This window comes from Delphinapterus leucas, chromosome 10 (assembly GCF_059928025.1).
Source record: "Delphinapterus leucas isolate spDelLeu-1000000601 "Yukka" chromosome 10, BTC_Dleu_Yukka2, whole genome shotgun sequence".
NCBI lineage: Eukaryota > Metazoa > Chordata > Mammalia > Artiodactyla > Monodontidae > Delphinapterus > Delphinapterus leucas.
The window spans coordinates 53,033,742-53,055,671 of NC_143138.1; the positions used below are offsets into that span (position 1 = coordinate 53,033,742).

Below are 21,930 nucleotides of genomic sequence, written 5' to 3' on the forward strand. Positions count from 1 at the left end.
CGGGGCGGTCGGCGTCGCTCGGGGGGACACGGGCTCGGCATCGCGCCGCTCCCGCCTTTAGTAGTTTGGGGGAGCTTTCCTGTCCCAAGAAGAGACTAAATCCGTTTAAAGAAAAGCCACGCACCAAATACTCGTCGAACCAAATTCTGCTTCTCCCGCCGGGACTGGGATTGCACAGCGGACTCGACTTGGGGGAACTCCCCTCGGCTGGCGAGAAGCTAAGCTACAGCTGCTCCAGGGAGTCCTCTGACCTCCCTGCCCCCGCTCGCCCCTCGCGTGTCGGGACTTGTTCCGGCGCTCCCGCTTCGGGAAAGCACGCGGCCCCCGCGTCCTTTTCCGGGAGGAATCTGTGTCGCCTCCGGAGAGTGGCATTTAATGCCCGCAGCGTCGGGGGTGGCAGCGCGCGGGCCGGACGCGGCGAGGCCGAGCGGGCCGCGCCGCTCTGGTGCCGGCTCCTGGATCGCAGGCCTAATTGATGCCTTTTTCTGAGTGAGTCGGCGGCTCCCCCACCCTCCTTGTCCGCGCTCTCCTCTCCTCCTCCTCTTCCTCTCTGGTCTCCTCCCTCCTCCGGGCTTGGTTGCAAATGGCTTCGTTCTCCGAGACCGACTTCCAGATCTGCCTGCTGTGCAAGGAGATGTGCGGCTCTCCGGCGCCGCTCTCCTCCAACTCGTCGTCGTCGTCGTCGTCCTCGCAGACGTCCACGTCGTCGGGGGGCGGCGGCGGGGGCCCCGGGGCTGCGGCACGCCGCCTACACGTCCTGCCCTGCCTGCACGCCTTCTGCCGCCCGTGCCTCGAGGCGCACCGGCTGCCGGCGGCGGGCGGCGGCGCGCCGGGAGAGCCGCTCAAGTTGCGCTGCCCTGTGTGCGACCAGAAGGTCGTGCTGGCCGAGGCGGCGGGCATGGACGCGCTGCCCTCGTCCGCCTTCCTGCTCAGTAACTTGCTCGACGCCGTGGTGGCCACGGCTGACGAGCCGCCGCCCAAGAACGGGCGGGCCGGCGCCGCGGCGGGCGCGGGCGGCCACAGCAACCACCGACACCACGCGCACCACGCGCACCCGCGCGCTTCTGCCTCGGCGCCGCCGCCACTCCCGCCAGCGCCGCAGCCGCCCGCGCCGCCCCGCTCAGCGCCCGGCGGCCCCGCGGCCTCCCCGTCGGCGCTGCTGCTGCGCCGGCCTCACGGCTGCAGCTCCTGCGACGAGGGCAACGCGGCCTCGTCGCGCTGCCTCGACTGCCAGGAGCACCTGTGCGACAACTGCGTCCGCGCGCACCAGCGCGTGCGCCTTACCAAGGACCACTACATCGAGCGCGGCCCGCCTGGCCCCACAGCCGCCGCCGCCGCCGCCGCGGCGCAGCAGCTCGGGCTCGGGCCGCCCTTCCCCGGCGCGCCCTTCTCCATCCTCTCGGTCTTCCCCGAGCGCCTCGGCTTCTGCCAGCACCACGACGACGAGGTGAGTTCGGGGGCCGCTCCCGCGGGGGCTGCGGCCGGGCGGCGTGGGGCGCGGGTCTGGCACCCGGGGAGCCGCGTGGGTGCTCGTGCGGGCATCCGGGCAGGCCCCCCAGCAAGGGGAGGGGGTCCTCTCCCTTCCGGATTTCTCGTTTTTCTTTTGGTTACGCGGCAGCCGCTGCCCCAAGCAGATCCTGACCCGGGAAGTGTGTGTGGAGAAGACCTGGCCTCTGTGTGCGGGCTGCGAGGGGTCCCAAAACGCAGAGTCCCCCGCTTCCGTATCCAATTTTCTTTTCGGCAAAATGTGGCATCCGCTGTCTCTAGTTAGGCATGAGCTGGGAAGAGGTAGTTGTCTGCGACTGTGTAGACCTGGCCTCCGTGTGCGAGGGTCCCTCCTCTGCCCTCCGACGGCTCCCGAGGTTGGAGACACCCCCTCTTCTTTAGGGACTTTGATTTCCTCATTCCTGTTTGACAAAGCGTGCAGGCTATTGTTTTAAGTAAGACATGAGATGGAAACGTGTGTATGTGTAGACGTGGTCTCCTTGTGCGGGCACACCAGAGGCCTCCCAGCATGCTGAGGGTTCTCCTTTAGCTTTTTTTCCCCTTATTTTTGTTTGTAAAACTCGTCGATTGTTGCTTTTAAGTAGGGCATGAGCCAGGAGGAGATGGTCGTGTGGGTGAGTGTGGGGTGCGCTTGCGCGTGTAGACCTGGTTTCCACGTGCGCGCTTGTGAGGGGAGGATTGTGGTTTTTGTTGGGACATCGTGGCAGTCGTTGCCTCCTTGTATGGAGTAAGAACAGCCTTCCGCGGTTCTGTTCCCGCACCGTGGAAAAAGCGTGTTCTGGCCCCTGAACCTCCCTTGTATGGAATCGCCCTTCGGCCTCGTGGGCCCACCGCTGCACCGGGAGCAGCGGAATCGGGGGGCCTTGCCCATTGCCCTCACCCAGCTGGAAGTCCTTGGGCCGCCCCCGCCTGCCCCGGCTTCGATCTCTGCGGGAACCGGTTTCCCTGGTTGGGAGGTGTCCCCACCCCGTTCAACCTGGGGCTCGACTTTTCATGGAAAACAAGCCGACCCAAGCTGCACGCGGCTCGAACCGGGGGCGCAGAGTCCGCGGGCTGCACGGCAGCCTTTGAGCTTATTTGGCTCTTTTGGCTGTTTGTTGAATAAACCGTTCTTGCTTATTTTTCACATCTTGTGCCACCTTACACTCACCCGAACCCACTGGAGGACGGGGCCAGAAGCTTTGAGGCTCAGCCTCTGCTGAGAGGGTCGGTGACTTAATGCTACCTGTAGCCCCTTTGTGAGACTTGGTGCTAGCCTTGCCTTGGGCGCGGGCAGGAGACGGCTCCTGGTGCGAGTTGGCTGCGTGCTAGGTGGAGTGGGCGTGCTCGTTCCGAACGCGGCTGAGGCTTGCCGAGCGCAGCCTTTTCCACGCCTAACCTGTTATTTGGGGAGGAGGGCGGAGCTATTGCCTGCTGGCCTTAAGCCGGCTTCTTCTATTGGAAAAAAGTTGAAATTCTAATCTACTTGTTGTGGACGCCTCATTTTAAAAGTTTCTTTCTCGGTATGAAGCCTAAGGGGCAGCTATTCTTTTCCTTCCTTTTTTAAGCTTTGAATGGACTCATCTTTAAAGTTTTCCCACATTCATGGCTGAATGTGTCTAGTAGGTTCTTTCAAAAATGGATTGAGTTAAATACTGATCCGAATCCCGGGGATGGAAAGAGGGAGCCAATTTGCCGGGAAGATTAGCGTCGAGGGGGAGGGGAAGGGGGGGAGGGAGAGGGCCGCTTGAATCCGCCACAATTTCCCTCCTGGCAGGGGCGTTGATTGAACCCTCCCTCCCAGCAGTTGAGTTTAAATGTCAGGTTTTATTTATATTCCCGGTTAAAGATCCACATACGTTTTATTTGGGTTAAAACAGTAGATGCTCAGTGTTGCCACACTTGTAAAAGGTTTATACACTTTTTAAATTATTAAACCATTCAAACGGTATGGGAGCGTGTGAAGTGTCGCACCCCTCACCCTGGGAGGTACCTGGATGCCCTGAACATTTAGATTTTTTTTTAACGTGTGCAATACTAGGCTGAAGTTGTTTGGCAAAGGCACTAAGATATTACACTGTTAGACCAACTATCCTTTCAAAACATGACATTTGCTCAGTTTTGAGCAAAATTCTACTTCCCCTTCTTGGTTTTTCATTAAAAGAAGAAAACTTGGAAAACAGTTGTTAGATCTCTTTAATCGTTCCTGCATTTGGAATGTTAGGGAATTTAAGTTTAAAGGGACAAACCAATGCTGTGAATGGAGAAGTCAAGTGTTGGGAGGGAAAGCACCAGGTTCACAGAAGTGATCCCACCCACGGCCTAAATTCTTCGTTTCCTTCCGAGGGAGTGATCCTTCACAGTTCAGTAATATTGTTGCTTTAAAAAACCATTCTTCGGATTGGGAAAAGGAGACTGAAGGCAATGTGGAGGACTATCGTCCTGTTCTCTATTGGATTGTGACGGACTGGATGCCTAAATCCATGTGTTTTACAGTAGGTACACTCTACTTAAGTTTTTGAAACGTGCTCCTTCACTGAGTTGCCTCCCGGGTCAACAGGCTCAATTAAATAATTCAGGGAGCCCTTGCCTGATGGTGACTAATGCCACCTGACCTTGGGAAGAGGGCCCCGACGCCTGGCTCTTCCCCTTTAATTTTAAGGAGGGTGCCTCCGACAGTTGGCCACTAGGGGTGCGGGAAGCAGCCGGTAGGGTCTCTTCCCAGACTGCTTTCCTAAGCATTCCCCGCACCCCCCCGGAAATGGCCCCTCAGGACTGACAAGGTGGTGTTCTGACCACTGGTTTAAAACTTAATTTTAAAATTTAAAAGGAGGGAGCTGGGTTTTCCAACGGAATGGTGAGGGTTGTTTGCTGCCACTCTGTATTTGGTCCATTTAAAAAACAGAGTTTGGGTTTTTCGCTTTGGTGGTCAGTCCGAAAGGCCTGCAGGCGCCGAGGCCCACGGTTAGCCAGGCCGGGAATTGGGGGCCCGCGCTCCTGACCGCTGGCCGCGCGCCTCCCGCGGGGCCTGGGAGAGGCGGACGGAGGCGCCGCGGCAGTGGGTCAGCCCCAGCCCGGCCGGCCCGGAGCCCGCCTCGGCGAGCGGGAGGCGGCGGGGCCGAGACGGGGTCTGCACGCATCTGGTGGGGGGAAGAGTTAGGTAGTTGAGTGGGACTGGAGCGCGCTGCTCCCACTTTCACGAGGTGCCTTTTAATGTGTTAATTGCACGTGGGATGTGAGCCCTTGGCTGCCTTGGAGGCGACACTGGAAGCAGAAAGGGGGTGTGAGTGTGTTTAGAGGTCGGGCGGTAGGATTCTGTAAATGGCGAGAAGCCGAGTGGGGTCTGAGCCTGTTCCGGTCCCCGGGAAAGGCCCTGTCAACTGGCGGGGGTGGCCGAGGGGGGCGGTGGTGACCCAGTTGCCATCTTGAGCCGAGGGATATTTTGTAGCTCGAGGATGGCAGTATTGTTCCCCGTTATGAAGGCGGGGGTGGGGGTGGATTTTCCTGAGTGTCCTGTATGGAAAATGGGGTGTAGGTGCTAATACAATTTATTTTCACTCCCTGGAAATATAGGTTCTAGAATTCCAATCCAGTGTGACCCTAAGTATTGAGCCATCCTAGGCTTGCGGGGGGAGACTATCTTTCCCCAGGAAACCACTCTCAAAAAATCAGCCTCAAACCACTGAGGAAGACGGTTTGCTGCCTAAAATAATTGGTTGTGGAATGAATTCTTGTATCTTATTTTGAATGAGTTCCTGTAAATGGGGATTGTACCAGTATTGGCACCAATGTATTTTATTTTGCATTCCCAGAGTCTAAGCTTTTTCAGGCATGCATACTCAGTGTATGTTTTAAAATAATAGGTGTGTGTTTTGTACATTGTAAAATTTATAGCAAGAGCCTTTTTTTTTAAGGACAAGAGAGAAAAAGTGAGTAGAAATGTGCATTCTAGTTGTTTCTGTGCCCCATCTTCAACCCGTTCTATAGGACTAGGTAGATGTGTGTCTGCATAGCACACGCATCTCACCTATTCACCAGAAAACCAAATTTTCCATACCTTGGAAATAATTGGAGGTTCCTGCTTTGAATCTAGTTCAGCAGGTGGATGTTTGTAGATTGAAATCTGTTGAATTAAGAAAATGCTTGATGAATGGGGAATCCCCTGGCAGTCCAGTGGTTAGGACTCCATGCTCTCACTGTTGAGGGCCCAGGTTCAATTCCTGGTTGGGGAACTAAGATCCCACAAGCTGCGAGGCATAGCCAATTAAAAAAAAAGAAGAAAATGCACACATATGTAATTTTAAAACATATTTCAGGTCACTAAAACCAACATTAAAATGTGTAGTTTTCTAGTTTCTCCTAACATGTAAAATTTTGAACACAACTGTTTGGCTTTTTATGTTTTCATTTAAAAAATTCTGTGCATATATAGAAAGGGAGTTAGTTTTGGAGGAAGCCTTAAATGAGGAGGTGAAATGGTTAAAATGCTTTTGTTGTTGAGGTAGTTTGCCAGAAGAAAGGGTTTTATAAGTTTTTCTGATTATGAGGAATTTTAATTTACTTGATAATTCTATATAGCTCTGAAATTTAATCCCCTCCAAATTTTATTTCCTTTGGTGCTAACTGAAGTCACATGGGTTGCTTACTCGCCAGCTCCTCACACAGGGCAAGGTTTATTTCAGATGTATTCATTCTTAGCTAATAAAGGACCATTTCGATGTCATTCTTCTTGACACTTAAGCAAAAGGTTGAGAAGAATTCTACCATGCAGGCGGTTTCAAAGTAGCGTTTCCTCCCCCTTTTCCCCATAACACTGACAAAGAGTTGAAGGCTTGACTCACTAAGGCTGTTTGTGCCATCTCTCTTATTTTGGAAGAGAGCGGATAAAGAATTACAGTTGCCTGAAGGGAGCAAAAGGTGCCACCACTGCAGCCACTCTGTTCCTCGTTCTTTGACCTTTCAAGCTTTGTGAGTTACAGGAGGAGGCTTGAGCCATCTTTCCTCTTCAGTTGATGTGACCTACTGCTTCTTCAATACTAAATTATTCTTCTCCCTTTGAGGTTTTGTCTGTACCCACAAACCTAGTTGACTGAAACCAGATTGACTGTTTTGATTGACAAGACTCTGGCTTGTTAACGGAAGAATTGGGAGGGGTGGGGGGGTGAGCGTGGGCAATTTACATCTGAAACTTCGGCTTAAACCCTATTCCAGTGTAATTCCTTGCCTCTTCAGATTGCATCTCCAGTTTCCTTCATGTTTTAGATAGTTGGCTTACAGTTGGCTTTGAAGGTATGGTGGAATGAAACAGGGGAAGACCCCTAATGTCTGGGTTTAATCTCCCACTAACACCCACCTGAAATTTTGAGAGATTCATATTTAATCCGAAGACATCAGGCCAATTTTTAAAAATTAATTAATTTATTTTTGGCTGCGTTGGGTCTTCCTTGCTGTGAGTGGGCTTCTTCTAGTTGTGGTGAGTGGGGGCCACTCTGTTGCGGTGCGTGGGCTTCTCATTGCAGTGGCTTCTCTTGTTGCAAGCATGGGCTCTAGGTGCGTGGGCTTCAGTAGTTGTGTCATGCGGCCTCAGTAGTTGTGGCTCGCGGGCTCTAGAGCGGCAGGCTCAGTAGTTGTGGCGCACGGGTTTAGTTGCTCCATGGCATTTGGGATCTTCCCGGACCAGGGCTTGAACCCGTGTCCCTGCATTGGCAGGCAGATTCTTAACCACTGTGCCACCAGGGAAGTCCCAAGGGTGCAATTCTTGATTGTGATTATTTATCTGACAGGCTTTTATTGATTGTGATTGTTTATCCAACAGGCTTGTGCAAAATTGCACATTCTGTCATCGTTAATGGGATTTTTTTATATATATATATAAATGGGATTTGAATGAAACCGAGCAGTGGGCACAAGACAATGAAGTGGGTCAGGTCAGTTGTGTCAACTGAGGGCTCCCCTCATGGCTCCCACATCTTGTGAATTTTGAGGGTCCCTGAGTGGGCTTTGGAAACCCCCCTGCCCAGCCTCTGTCAAACATCTGTCAGCAACTGTATCCTTAGTTGTTATTGTTGCTTCTGGAAAGTTCGGGCAGCCATTTCCTTCTATCTAGCCTTGTTGAAATGCCAGTGGAGTTTGCAGATTTCTTTAATGTCTTTGGCTAATTGGGATAGTTACAAAGATGTTCTTCTACTAAAAAGTATGCACATGGAGATTTTGCTGCTAAATATGGATCTGATAGAACATCTTCAGCACAGGTGTTTAAAAAATGAGAATTGTGAATAGGTTGTGTCAACACTCATGATTATGGTGTGTTTATATAGACCACATCCGCAGATTTTGTTCTGTGCCGTCTGCCTCTCTTTGAGATCAATGTCAGAGGGAGATCTTTCTCTTAGGATCATCTGTAGGCTTGTACTGGGTAAGTGTTGAGCAGAAAAGTGGATATGGTAAAGGAAGTTTTAGTAGGAGTTGGGATAATGGTTTTGTGGTATTTCTTATTAATGCTGTCTGTTTATATAGCTTTATTTTTACTTAAGCATTTAGGCAGTGTGGTTTTAGGTTGAGATTTCTTGCTCTGCGTTAGTTTTCTCATCTGTAACACTTTGCAGTGTTAAGGATTCCAGTTAACATATTTAAAGAGTCTGTAGCACAGTAGAAGCCAATTGTAAACACTTATAATAGCTTTGCTTTGCTTTTGTTTTGTTTTATTATAAATTTATTTATTTATCTTTGGCTGCGTTGGGCTCTCGTTGCGTCGAGCAGGGGCTACTCATTGTTGTGGTGTGCAGTTTTCTCATTGCGGTGGCTTCTCTTGTTGCGGAGCACAGGCTCTAGGCGCACCGGCATCAGTAGTTGTGGCGCACGGGCTTAGTTGCTCTGTGGCATGTGACATCTTCCGGGACCAGGTCTTGAACCCGTGTCTCCTACATTGGCAGGCGGATTCTTAACCACTGTGCCACCAGGGAAGTCCCAGGTTTTTTTTTTTTTAATTAAGAATTTAAAAAATTTAAGTATAGTTGATTTACAACATGTTAATTTTTGCTGTACAGCCCAGTGATTCAATTATACATATATATATTCTTTTTTTAATATATTTTCCATTATGGTTTATCATAGGATACTGAATATGGTTCTCTGTGCTATACAGTAGGACCTTGTGGTTTGTAATAGCTTTTATTAATAAACTGTTGAGTATTGCAGCAGACTCCTCACCCCACCCCTCTTCCCCCCAGAGGGGATGCTGTAGAAGAAAACTAATGTCAGTGTTGGAAATTGTGGCTTCTGTCAGTTTACTATGATCTAAACGGAAGGATGTAGTGATTCTTTCAGGTGATGCAAAGTGAACTGGAGAAACATGCATAAAACTTGTTTCACCTTAGAAAAACTGGACCTCAACTTTAACTTCTGGTCTAGACCATCTTAGGGTTATAGGGCTCCCTGAGCCTATGGGAAAAGATGGGCACAACTGTGTTTAGAGGCTACATCAATGCCCTCAGCTTTTTTTTTTAGAGATGGAAGGCCACTGTTTCTGTTCACATTTTATATGATGTATTTGACAACCATTAATCTTTAAAGACTTGATCTTTTTTGGCACCATGACATTTCAAGGAAATGGATCAACTTGCTCAAGGGAACAGTCTGATTTCAGGGACTGGAATATTTTATAAGCTTTAATTTCACGGTGTTGTCAGGTGTGTGTTTTAGGTGTTCCTGAAGAGGAAACTTCAGTTATCACAAGAAAGGCCTTAAATCATCATAGAAAAACTGCTACTTTACAAATGGGGAGACAGGCTGGGGTGATGAAATGACTTAAGCAGGAACTTGCCTAGTCTAGCACTCTTTTCACACTGCTAGTTATTTTTTATTTTTTAAAATTTTTAATTAAAAATTAAAACAAAAATTTTTTTTGTGGCTGTGCTGTGCAGCTTGTGGAATCTCAGTTCCCCGACCAGGGATTGAACCAAGGCCATGGCAGTGAAAGCCTGGAATCCTAATCACTAGAGCACCAGGGAACTCCCCTACTATTCATATACAATATTTGGCAAATTTATTATTTTTTTTGAAACTAGTTCATAGAAGTCTGATTTTTTAAAAAATTAATTTATTTTTGGTTGCGTTGGGTCTTCCTTGCTGCACGCAGGCTTTCTCTAGTTGCAGCGAGCGGGGGCTACTCTTAATTGCGGTGCACGGGCTTCTCGTTGTGGAGCACGGACTCTAGTCACGCGGGCTTCAGTAGTTGTGGTGCACGGGCTTTGTTGCTCTGCGGCATGTGGGAACTTCCCAGACCAGGGCTTGAACCTGTGTCCCCTGCATTGGCAGGCAGATTCTTAACCACCGCGCCACCATGGAAGCCCAAGTCTGATGTTTAATATTAAATTTTTTGCTTGAATCTTTAGCTTCTTGTGTTTTATCTTGTTTTTGGTCTTTTTAAGTTATTAAGGAGAAAATTAAATAGCACACAGGTAATTACAAATGGGCCACAGTATGGTCTCTTGGCAAAAGTGAGTGTGACCATCATTACCGTGACTACTTCTCCTTCCAGAATGAACTTAATGCGAAGTATTATCAGAACAATGATTTAGCAAGGAAGAGGCCTTGAGGTTTTTTTGGGGGGGGATATATATATATATTTATTTATTTGGCTGCATTGGGTCTTTGTTGCTGCGCGCGGGCTTTCTCTGGTTGTGGTGAGCAGGGGCTACTCGCTACTCTTTGTTGCGGTGCACGGGCTTCTTATTGTGGTGGCTTCTCTTGTTGCAGAGCATGGGCTCCCAGGGGTGCTGGCTTCAGTAGTTGTGGCTCGCGGGCTCTAGAGCACAGGCTCAGTAGTTGAGGCTCATGGGCTTAGTTGCTTCGTGGCATGTGGGATCTTCCTGGACCAGGGCTTGAACCCGTGTCCCCTGCATTGGCAGGTGGATTCTTCACTACTGCACCGCCAGGGAAGTCCGAGGCCTTGAGTTTTAATTAGTCTCTTGAAATAATGTCTGTCTCATAGCAGATCTCTACAGTATCAAAGTGAGAAGGGTACTTCCTCTGTCAGCCAACCTCTAACGTAGGCCTGTTCTTCCGTGATCTCAGGCAGTGGAGACTCCCACCCGCCCTTGCCCCAGTACTCTTGCCCTGTGGCCCCAGCACTTCAGAGAAGCTACTCTGGCACTGGTGGGGCTCTTACACCAGATCTGGCCTTGGTTGATGTTAGTGGACTTACGGACCAATTCGAGAAAGATGTTGCCAGGTTGCTGGTTCTCAGTGGTGATGCAAGTTGGGTTTAATTAGAATATGCTCGTGATGCTGCCTTGATCCCTTTGCCAGAAACAAAGGAGATCTCTTCCTTTTCAAGCCACAGAATGCCCTGAAAATGTTCTCTCTCACGTTATGTAGTTGGGGGATTAAAAGGGGAACAGTAAATGGGAAAATGCTTGTAGATTCTTGATGTAAAGGCAAGAGCATGAGCTTTAGAGTAAGAAGACCTGGGTTCACAGCCTGGTGTTACGCGGAAGTAGCTGTGTGACCTTGGACAAGTCACTTAACCTTTCAGGTGGAAATGGTAGGAGTAGTATTAGAGACCTATTTGTGGAGGGGAGTTATGATTTATACGAAGATGCTTGGAAGAAGGAGTTAGAAAAATTTGTTTCAATATACATGTACATAACTGTGTGAGTCTCCTGAAAAAAAAATTTGGCTTCAGTTTTTCCTGCAAGTTTCAGCCAAACAGGTAAAATTCCTTCTTCATGAAATTAAATGTTGCTTATCCTTTTTTAAAAAATACTTCCTGGTTGATGGCCAAGCAATATTTGATACCATGAAATAATTTGGGCGGTTTCTCATTGCTGACAGGACTTGATGTGTTAAGATTTGTCATCAAAATATTTGAATGTCTGTTTTCTGCTAGGAATTATGCTCCTTGCTGAGGATGCTGGAGCCTTGTGGTTGGTTAGTCTACTGGGAAGACAGAACTGGAAGAAAGTAGTTGATGAGGAAGGGGGATTCTTACCTTCCTGGGTGCCTACTTTATATATGGTCGCATTTACATTACCAGAGGAAATATAAGTGTTAAAAGCTTGTGGCATCTAAACAGAGGTTCTGACTGGGAGATGAGTTTGGGTTGAAAGAGAGGAGTTTAAGATGAATCTTGGAGAATGGTGGGATTTTAGGTAGAAGATGGAAGAAAGGCAGGAGTGGTTTCAAGGAGCCTGCATTGGATTGACTCTAGAGGAGGGCCTGCAGTCTTGATCTTTTATCTAATTTTTCCTTTCAGCATCCCTAAGAAAGGTGTTAGGGTCCCCTCACCCCCTTTTAAATTGAAGGATAGTTGATTTGCAATATTATATTAGTTTCAGGTGTATAGCATAGTGATTCAGTATTTTAGGTTATATTCCATTAAAAGTTATTGCAAAATAAAGGCTATAATTCTCTCTACTGTACAGTATATCCTTGTTGCTTATCCATTTTATACATAGTACTTTGTACCTCTTAATCCCATGCCCCTATCTTGCCCCTACCCACTTCCCTCTCCCCACAGGTAACCACTAGTTTGTGTTCTTTTTTTTTGCCTCACTGCTGTGGGAGGGATCTTAGTTGCCCCACCAGGGATCGAACTTGTGCCCCCTGCAGTGGAAGCATGAAGTCTCTAACCATTGGACTGGCCAGGGAAGTCCCTAGTTTGTGTTCTATGTCTGTAAGTCTGTTTCTGTTTTGCTATTCATTTGTTTTATATTTTAGATTCCACGAATAACGGATGTCTTTGACTTATTTCACTAAGCATAGTATTCTCTAGGTCCATCTACATTGCTACAAGTGCCAAAATTTCCTTTTTTGTGTCAGAGTAGTGTTCCATTGTATATTTATTCCACATCTTTATCCATTCATCTGTTCACAGATACTTAGGTTGCTTCCATATCTTGGGTATTGTAAATAGTGCTGCTGTGAACATAAGTGTGGACATATCTTTTTGAATTAGCATTTTCATTTTTTCCAAATATCTACCCAGGAGTGGAATTGCTGGGTCATTTCATAGTTCTGTTTTTTAGGGATCCCCTCCTTTTTTATCCTTCTTAGTGGGGGTGGTTACTGATACGTAGAAGAAATAAATATCAGTCTGGAGCCAGAGCCACTTTAGTTACTTTAACAGGTCATTTAATGTAAAGAATTGTTAGTGTTATTTGAGTTAACTGAGAAGCTGCAGTGCAAGGAGAGAGCAGAGCACTTGGGTACCTGGGAAGTAGCAGCTGTGGGAAGCGGCTACCACCCAAGGGCTGGGAGATCGGAAGAGAAAAGGTTGGAGTTGTTAAGATATAGGAGGAGGGTACCTGTGGGTCTGGCCAGGGACCCATGACGCTGGAGTAAGAAGTCTGTTGAGGGTACCACCCAGGAAGCAGGACAGCAGAGAGCGAAGCCTTTCTCCCCCTCACATCCCCTATTGTCTGAGTCACAGGGATTCAGCGGGCAAAGCAGAGATGTGGTTTACTCAGGAGGGTGGGTTCGAGCTGAGAGACAATAAGAATTCAGTAAGCAGCACAGCTGGGAAGATGGAATCGCACTTGGGCCACTCCTCCGGCAGCACCACTTGGTGCTTGATTCCATTTGAAAATTTCATGAAAATACGGGGGGAGACCTCAGGCTAAGGAGGACCAGAACGTGTCCAAAGTTAGCAGTGCCGTTCCTGTCAGTGTGTTTCCAGTCTTCGACTAACCCAGCTTGCTGTTGACTTGCCAGCAGGCTGCACCAGCCACGGATAGCCCACGCCCTGCTTCCAGCTCTCTGAGTCATGTATGTGCTTACCAAGAGAGGCTGCTGCTTTTTTGTTCCCAGACCTATGTATGTTCTTCGTACTTGTTTGTGTAATTACACGGTTTAAATAAAAATGAAACAAGTGCAGAGAATTTCTAGGTAAGCAGACCTGAATTTCTATGAAATCGGATTTGGTGTAAAGCAGGAGGCTCTGGGGAAAGAGCAGTGAGCAAAATAGCCCCGAATCCCTTTCTTTGTGGAGCTTACACAACCAGTTTGGGATTGGGGGATTCTCCTTGCCTTCCCCAAAGGCTGGTGCACCGGGGCATCCGTGGGTACCTCCCTGGTGTGAGCTAGACCCGTGCAGCCCATTATGGGTATAATCTTGAGTGAGGGGAGGAGCCTCGGCCCTGCAGGAAGGAGCTCCGTTCCCTGCTTCCCCTTCCTCTCCTCGGCCTTTGGGACGACCTGCCCCCACCCCACCCCCCTGGCTTTGTCCTGCAGTTCAGGGAGCAGTTTGTGCTGCAGAACCTTAGGCCGAGAGGGAAGGCCTCACTTCTTACCAAGTCTGGTGATTTCCTATTTTGATTTTTTGGTATTCGTTTTTGTGTATTGAGGTAGGTACGCACATTGTAAGATTCACCACCATGCTCAGTACAGAGCATCCCATCACCTCAAATGCTCCGACCCCCAGCCTCAGGTAGCCCTCTACCTGTTCTCCAGCCCTATGGTTTTGTCTTCTCCAGAAGGTCATGAATCTGACAGTGTTGAGTCGGGCTTTTTCCACTTGCCAAGCTGCATTCGCTGGAATCAGTGGTGCCTCCCTATTTGTTGCTGAGTAGTTTTCCATTGTATAAATGTACCACAGTTTATACATTCGCCAGTTGGAGGGCACTCGTGTTTCCTGTTTTTGGCGATGGTGACTGTTTATGTTAATGCCTGGAATATGAGCAGTGCTGTGTTGAGTGTTGGTGGTCACTGTCTTCTGCTGGAGCCTCCATTTTGATCAGGAACATTTGTCAGCAAAAGTGTGTGGCTTTGTGCCTCCTGTTTCCTCATCACTCTATAGGATGGTAACGTGTGCATTCGTCTGCCTAGGGCTGTCTTTTTTTGAGAATCAAATGAGGTATTTTCTGATGAAAAATTGCAATGTGTGCTATATATAAATATAAGTGAACAACAAGAACCTACTGTGTAGCACTCAATATTTTGTAATAACCTATAAGGGAAAAGAATCTGAAAAGGAGTATATATACATATATAACTGAATCCTTGTGCTGTATACCTGAAACTAACATGATACTGTAAATCAACTCCACTTCAATAAAAGAATTTCTAAAGTAATATAAGTGAAGACAGAAATTCAAAGGGAAGGAATTGCTTTGGGGACAGTGCTGCAGGGGGCAGTGGAAGCACCTGCCAGCCACCCACCAGTCTTGCCCTTTATTTTTAATAACTTCTCAGAAAATTTTCCTTTTTTTTTTCTTTTATAAATTTATTTATTTACATTTATTTTTGGCTGCGTTGGGTCTTCGTTGCTGCGCGTGAGCCTTCTCTAGTTGCGGTGAGGGGGGGCTAGTCTTCGTTGCGGTGCGCAGGCTTCTCATTGTGGCAGCCTCCCCTGTTGCTGAGCATGGGCTCTAGGTGCACAGGCTTCAGTAGTTGTGGTGTGCAGGCTCCGCAGTTGTGGCGCACGGGCTTAGTTGCTCCGCAGCATGTGGGATCCTTGCAGACCAGGGCTCAAAACCGTGTCCCCTGCACTGGCAGGTGGATTCTTAACCAACCACTGTGCCACCAGGAAAGCCCCCCTTTAGTTTTTATTTCCCTTTTTGTTGTTGTTGTTAGCTTTATCAGAGCTTTCAGAGATTTAGAGGAATATGCGAAGAGGAAAATTTATTTTACCAATTTAACCAGGTTTTTAAAAAGCCACATGGGTGCAAATAAAAAAAGCATAGCTCTCATCAGCAATGGACCAACCCAAATATCTGGAGCTTTGAGGGAATTTTGGAAAGAATCGCCTCCAGGGAGTGTAAATGAAGTTAGGTTTGTGTCTCCACTTTAAACTGAAGGTTAGTTGGGGAAAAGGGGGTTTTGTGTTTGAGTTTATATTTATGGTGATGAGTGGAAACCAAGTTATGAAGGCATAGCAAAAATCCTCTCTTAGCAAGAGATAGCGGTTAATTTGTGGACAACATTTGGGGTTCACAACATCTATTAATTTTGTAATCTTATTCATCCTTAAGTATATTGTGCAGTAAAAAGACAGACGTACCTTGAGATCCAAGAACTGAAGTATAGTTGTTAATTGTATTGAAATGTTAGTAACTAACATACAGAAACATGCAAAGAAAGGCACTGAATATATCTGGACGTCTCAGGCTGAAAATGCTTCTATGTGTGCAGCTAGTTTTGAAGTTGGAAAGCAAACATTTCCCTTGCTCATACAAGGACGGATGGTGTTTCACATTTGCTGTTTTCAGCATTCCTATCAGTGGTCCTTTTTTTTTTTTTTTCCTGTATTGGTTGTATCGTGTTTACTGCAGAACCAAGCACAGAATTTGTCTGAAGTTAATGTTCATCAGTGCCTATTTGTTCTAGCCCCACAGAATTTATTTTCAAGGTTTTTTCCATTTCTTTGCTTTTTGGGGTGCAAAACAAAACAAAACAACAACAACAGAAAAAAAAATGCATGAAAAGCAATAGATAAATAAATGGGAATAAAATCTAAAAGCATGTAAGATCAGATGATGAAGATGAGGAGGGGGTATTGGGCCTTAGTTTGGGAGAAAGGATTGAGTTTCAGGCTCTGTTGAGTCCTCGATGTTGGCTTGTATAACATGATGGAGGGGGTGTTGCTGTTGCATGGGGGGGAGCCAGAGTATCCAAGGCATAACATTCTATGGTTTCAGCAGATGAGGGGGTGTTGCATGGGGGGAGCCCAGAGTATCCAGAGCATAACATTCTGTGGTTTCAGCAGATTAAGAAAAAAAAAACTAAAAAACTAACTGGGGGAGGTATCCCTGTCCTGTCTGCCTGGCTCTTCTTATTTCAGCTCCTCGACTTTCAGTTGGCACTTGTAAAATGTTGTCACTCACTGTGGGAGGGTCTCACCCCTTCTTGGTGCTAAATGCGGATAGGTTTGCCACAGTGAACACAAAAGAGGAACACGGATGAATGAGTGCTTAATACAAACCATAGAACATTTGCAAACACTTGACAGGGGCTATAAAGGGGGAAGAGGTAGCAATTTTGTTTTAAATTTGTGTTCTTTTAACAACATTGAGAAGTTTTTTTTTCCTTAACTGACTTTTGTTTTTTCCTTAACTGACTTGTTTAGACTTCACAGCACTTGTCATTTTGGGTGGTAATTTTTCTGAATATGTATGTCTCTGTGACTTTATTTATTTGACCTTTCCTTCCTTCCTTCACCATCTTCAGTTTGTAGTTGCTGGATGAATGGAAAATTGAGATTTTTCTCAGGGCTACCTGTATTCCCTCCCAGGAAGTAACTTGGACCACTTAACTCTAATCCTTATTTAATTATGCAAGTAATAAATATCTTTGTAAAAAAATTTTTAAAGTGTACCCCCAGTCCTACTTCTTCCCAAAGTGTGTGATCTGAGTGTGTTTTCTTCCAAACCTTAACAGCCATTCACACACACACAGAGTATAGACATACAGTCTTTAAAAACATGTAGTACTTTTTCCTGTCCTTACTTTGCTAGTCATTACTGCTCCAAACTTGGCATTCAAGGTGTGAAATTAATTTAGCTGTTCCCTTATGTGGGATTTTCTCTACATCGGCCATTGCCATCAATTTGTGTACTTGTTGCTTCCGGAGGGAAGATCCCCCTGGCTCCCCCTTCTCCCCCAGCCGGGGACTTGCTAAGATGCTGGAGAGGCACATTTGAATTGTTAATTTGCCTCCTCGCCAGCCACATTTCCTCCTACCCCACCCGGCCTTGTTGCCATCAATCTAATGGGAGAAAAATGGCTCGTCCTGTTGGCTTACTTTGCATTTCTGCGATGACTGTGGGGTGGGCGTCTTTTTGTTTATTGACCATTTGGGTTTCCTCCTCAAATTGCCTTGGTTCCCGGGCCTCTCCCTCCTGGTTTTTTTTTTTTTTTTTTTTGTGGTACACGGGCCCCTCACTGCTGTGGCCTCTCCCGTTGCGGAGCACAGGCTCCGGATGCGCAGGCTCAGCGGCCATGGCTCACGGGCCCAGCCGCTCTGCGGCATGTGGGATCCTCCCGGACAGGGGCACGAACCCGTGTCTCCTGCATCGGCAGGCAGACTCTCAACCACTGCGCCACCAGGGAAGCCCCCTCCTGGGTTTTTAAAAAATCAATTTGTAGGCATTTTATCCAAAATATTGAGTACTGGCTCTTTGTTGCAGTGGATTTCTCAGAGTCCTGGGCTTGCCTCAGTTTAGTTTAACTTGTTATACATTTTAAATTTTACTGCCACTTATGATCGTCTTCTACTGTCTCTACATATTGTATCTTTAATCCTACCTTAGAATACATTCTTAGTGTATCATAGGAGGTGGGGTCTAATTTTATCTAGAACAAATGATGAGCCTGGTGTCCTGACTGTTAGTGAATGGTCTCATTTCCCCTTTTTCTCTGAACCCGTACAATTCTGGAAAACAGTTAAGAATATAGCTGTTAACTGGGGGTGAAGAGAAGGGTGTGTTAAGGCCTGTACTCAGTGAATGCCGACTGGGTTGCAGTTTAATGTATGTATATTGAGTGTTCATGCTTTGTGGTCATATACCGGTGATCTCTGAAAAATCTCTTTGATGTTTGGTGGCTACTAAGGAAATAGATAACAGATAAGTGGCAATGCTTGATTTGGTGTAGGCCTGTTACACATCAGTCAGTGTTTAAGCATGTGTTGCTCTGTTGCCTACTGTGTACCAGTTACTGGGCAGGGCCCTACAGACCTGCCGTTTCTCCGCTTGGTTTTTATCTTCATTGGGCTTTTTAACTGGAAGAGAAGTAAGTAGTCATTTTAACACAGGCAAGTGCTAAGTAGCTAAAAATACACAACTTGCTGATTCCACTCCCCAGATGTAACTACTGGTAAGAGGTTGGAGTGTATCATTGGTCTCATTTCCTATGTTTCTGCAACATTACCTTTATGACTGTATTTATCATTTAATAATCTTTTTTTTTTTTTTTAACATTTAAAAAAATTTATTTATTTATTTGGCTGCACCGGGTCTTAGTTGTGGCACGTGGGGTCTTCATTGCTGTGTAAGGGATCTTCGTTGCGGCATGCGGGATCTAGTTCCCTGACCAGGGATTGAACCCAGGTCCCCTGCATTGGGAGCTCGGAGTCTTAGCCACTGGACCACCAGGGAAGTCCCTATTATTTAATCTTTAATTGTGCACACACTGATGTTAATGAACTTGTTGGGAAAATATTTGTATACTGCATCTGTAGTTCTACATCTTGCTTTGTTTTTTTAAATCTAATAGCCTAGCACGTCCTTGCATGGCAATATACAGTTTGTTCATTCATTATCATCTTTATTGCGGTGTAGTGTAGGCACAATCAAATGCACTCATTTTTATGCGTGCATTTTGATGGTGACTTCTGACAAAGTTATACATCTATACTACCACCATCATAATCAAGACACCCTAGAAAGTTCCCTTGCTGTAGTACCTTTCAGTGCTAATCTCTGGAGAATTTGGTCTGCTGCTCTGGTCATGGGTGTTCGGGAGGATTTATGGAAACTAGAGTGAGACATGGGCCTTTGGTTGTGAATGAGTCTCTGATGACGGAAAGTTGCCATGTCTGATGTCCTGGTTTATTGCTGAGGTGGAGGTAGCTGTAAAACGCCCTAAAATCTTTACCTTTGAGGCATTTTGGCCTCTGCAAAGGCCCAGATTTCACCAGCCCCCCCCCCCCCCCCCGCCATTCTTTTCCTGTTTTAAACATTTGCTGTTTCAGGGCCACAATGCAAATGGTCAGGGAACATTGTTTTCCAGCAAGCACTTGCCTGCTGGGAGGCAAATTCCTCAAGGATTGCTCGGAAAATGTGGAAGTGAATTCCGTTCAATCAACACACTTCTCATTGAACACCGGCCATGTGCCTGCTCTCTCCGGGTGTTTGAGGACACAAAGGACCAGAACAGAGGTTGCCTTCTGGGGACCCTTACATCACTATACAGGGAAATAGAGTGCCCGGGAATTTGGGGGTATTCTGGTGAATGATGTACATGTAAAGTACTAAATTATTTTTGATTAGGTATTACATGCTTATGTGTAAAAAAAAAAAAAATTTCCAGGGCTCAGGAAAGGGTAACTCGGTAGAGGAGTGAAGTCCTACGAGCAGAGTGCCAGCGTCCTGGGTGTCCTTCAGAATGTTCTTATCCTTGAGTCTAGGCTTGTGGTCCTGAGCATTTCTGAGAATCATAGCTTCCCAGGCCTGCCAACTCAACTGGAGGTGACAGGTTGGTGGCTTCCATTCCCAAAGAGCCTTCCTTTTCAGAAAATTCTGGTTTTGAGCTTCTTAGAAACTTTTGAGTTGTTACCAGAGGATGCTTCACTTAGGGGTTAGGGGTGGGGGCAGTTCCTTGCCCTGAACCAGCTGTTTTAAGTGTCATTCAGAACCACCTTCCCCTGGTTTTAGGCTGTATCCTGTGTGCAGAACTGTTGAGTCCTTTGATCATTGAGTGCTGCTGTGGGGGGAGGGGTCCTCGACTGCCCGACTCTGTCAGGATCCAGAGTTGGTTTCTGCCCTCTTCCTCCTCTTTCCTGGTGTTTGGCGTCTGCCCGCAGTGAGAACTGGGCTGCTGAAGGAAGTAGTAGGTTGCCGAGCTGGGACGGAGTAAGGATTGGATACTGCGAGAACCGGCTACAAGGCGTGAAAATGATTTTTTTTTTTTTTTTTTTTGCAGCGAGAGTGAAGTGAAGGTGGGGAGGGGACTCAGTTGGAGGGCAAGGACCGGTCGTGGTCTCCAGGAAGAAAGGCCTGGGAGCCTTTGAGGGCATCTGAAAAACTGGAAAGCACTTTGCTGAGGACCCCTTGGTGATTAGAACTTTATCTGCAAAGCAAATGTTCAACCAATGTTTACGGAGTTAATTCAGACAGGCTCCAGGGAGCTGTTGGGCCCCCTTTAAAACCTGTGGTTGGGGATGGTGAAAGGGGACTTCCACGGGAGCGGTGTCACCCTTGGAAAAACCTCTGCCCTCAAAGCAAAAGAGAACCTCGCAGTCGTCAGTCTGTCCTCAGACTTCATTACCGAGGCCCTGGAGTGCCCAAGTCTCTCATCTCCCCTCAAGCTGTTTGAAGATCCTGTCCACTGGGGTCCCCAGAGGTGGGTGCCCCCCGTACATGGGTCAGAGACAAGGCTGATTCCCCCAGTGCTCACCCGCACCTGCTCCCCTCCTTCCGAAGGTCCTTTGTGCTGGGGATCTGCGATTAGAATCTGCCTGGGAGATCATCTGTGGTGACGCGGGAGCTGTAGTTTAAAAAACAAGACCGCGAATCCCACCCTCTCTGAAGGTCAGTGAAATGTTCGCATTGGTTACTTTAAGTAAAAGCCAGCCGGTAGCAAGAATACAAAGAAGACCCTCAAGGTAAAGTTAATGATTAAATTTGGAACTTTTGGCCTGTTACCTTTAGATTTTTTTCTCTCTTGAACTTTACTCCATCGCGGATAGAGACTTAGCCCCCAGATTGCATTTCGTGTTTGTAGGGCTGAATTTTAATATCCGTGCTGGAGGCTTTCCTTGGGCCTTCTCATTCCTCTTGGAGGGAATGGGCTTCTTCCTAGCGCCTCTTGCTGGGGGCACTCTTTTCTGCCCAGTTTTCTTTGGATACTACCCCACCCCCATGCTTGGGGCAGCAGGAATTCCTCCCCAGGCCCTTTGTTCCTCCTGAAGGGCGGGAATGCTGCCTCCTGGAATGTTGATGCTTTGGCTGAGTGGCCAGCACCATTGAAGCCTCTGTCTCTGCTCTTGGGCGGGGATGTGGGGGGGTGTGGGGGTGGGGGTGTGAGGTTTGCATCTCCCAGCTTAGTCACCCCTGGGCTGGATTAAGTGCCCCAGCTTTAGTCCTAACCACAGTCACACTAAAGACCCCTCCCCTCATTAAAAAATAAAATAAAATAAAAACAAACAAAAAAACCTTGTCACAAAGCCAATGAGGAGTAATCTCAAAAGTTCTGTCAAGAGATTTGCCTCACTCCACTGGAAACGCCCCCCCCCCCCATAACTCAGCCGGAAGCCTCCTGACCAGGATTGCCAGCTCTAGCTCCCTCCTAGACCCACCCCCCCAGGATGCCTAGTTCATAAACAGTAAGCAGTTTTTTAGTACAAGTATGTCTCATACAATATTTGGGACACACTTATACAAAAAATTGTCTGTTAGAATTTAAAATTTAACTGGGCTGTAGTGCTGTAGTTTATATGGCAGTTCTCCTGCCAGTCCTTAAAGCTATTGGAGGGGCTGAAATCCCCAACCTGAAAGGCTCCCCCCACCCCTTGCAGGATCCACCCCTCCCGCACTCTGCATTTGGGTCCTACAGACCCTTTTGTTGCAGAGTTCCTCATAGTTTTTCACAGGACAGAATACCTAGAACAGGACCCCTCTGACCTCCTCACCCCCGCCCCAATCACTGCAGGTTCTGGCAAAGGAAGGGGGTCCTGGAGATGGAAAGTTAGCTTGGAAACCAAATGCCAGCTCAGAGGTGGGAAAAAGC

General features: G+C 47.4%; 1 protein-coding gene across 1 annotated transcript in view; it reads left to right on the plus strand.

Moving 5' to 3' along the window:
* The first annotated feature begins 445 nt into the window (after positions 1-445).
* The window catches only part of TRIM71 (tripartite motif containing 71), a 58,064-nt gene continuing 36,579 nt past the window's right edge, over positions 446-21,930 (plus strand). The window contains exon 1 of the mRNA XM_022553800.2: positions 446-1,447. Coding sequence (XP_022409508.1) covers positions 584-1,447 — 864 coding nt within the window. The 5' untranslated portion in view covers positions 446-583. The remainder of the gene's footprint in view (positions 1,448-21,930) is intronic.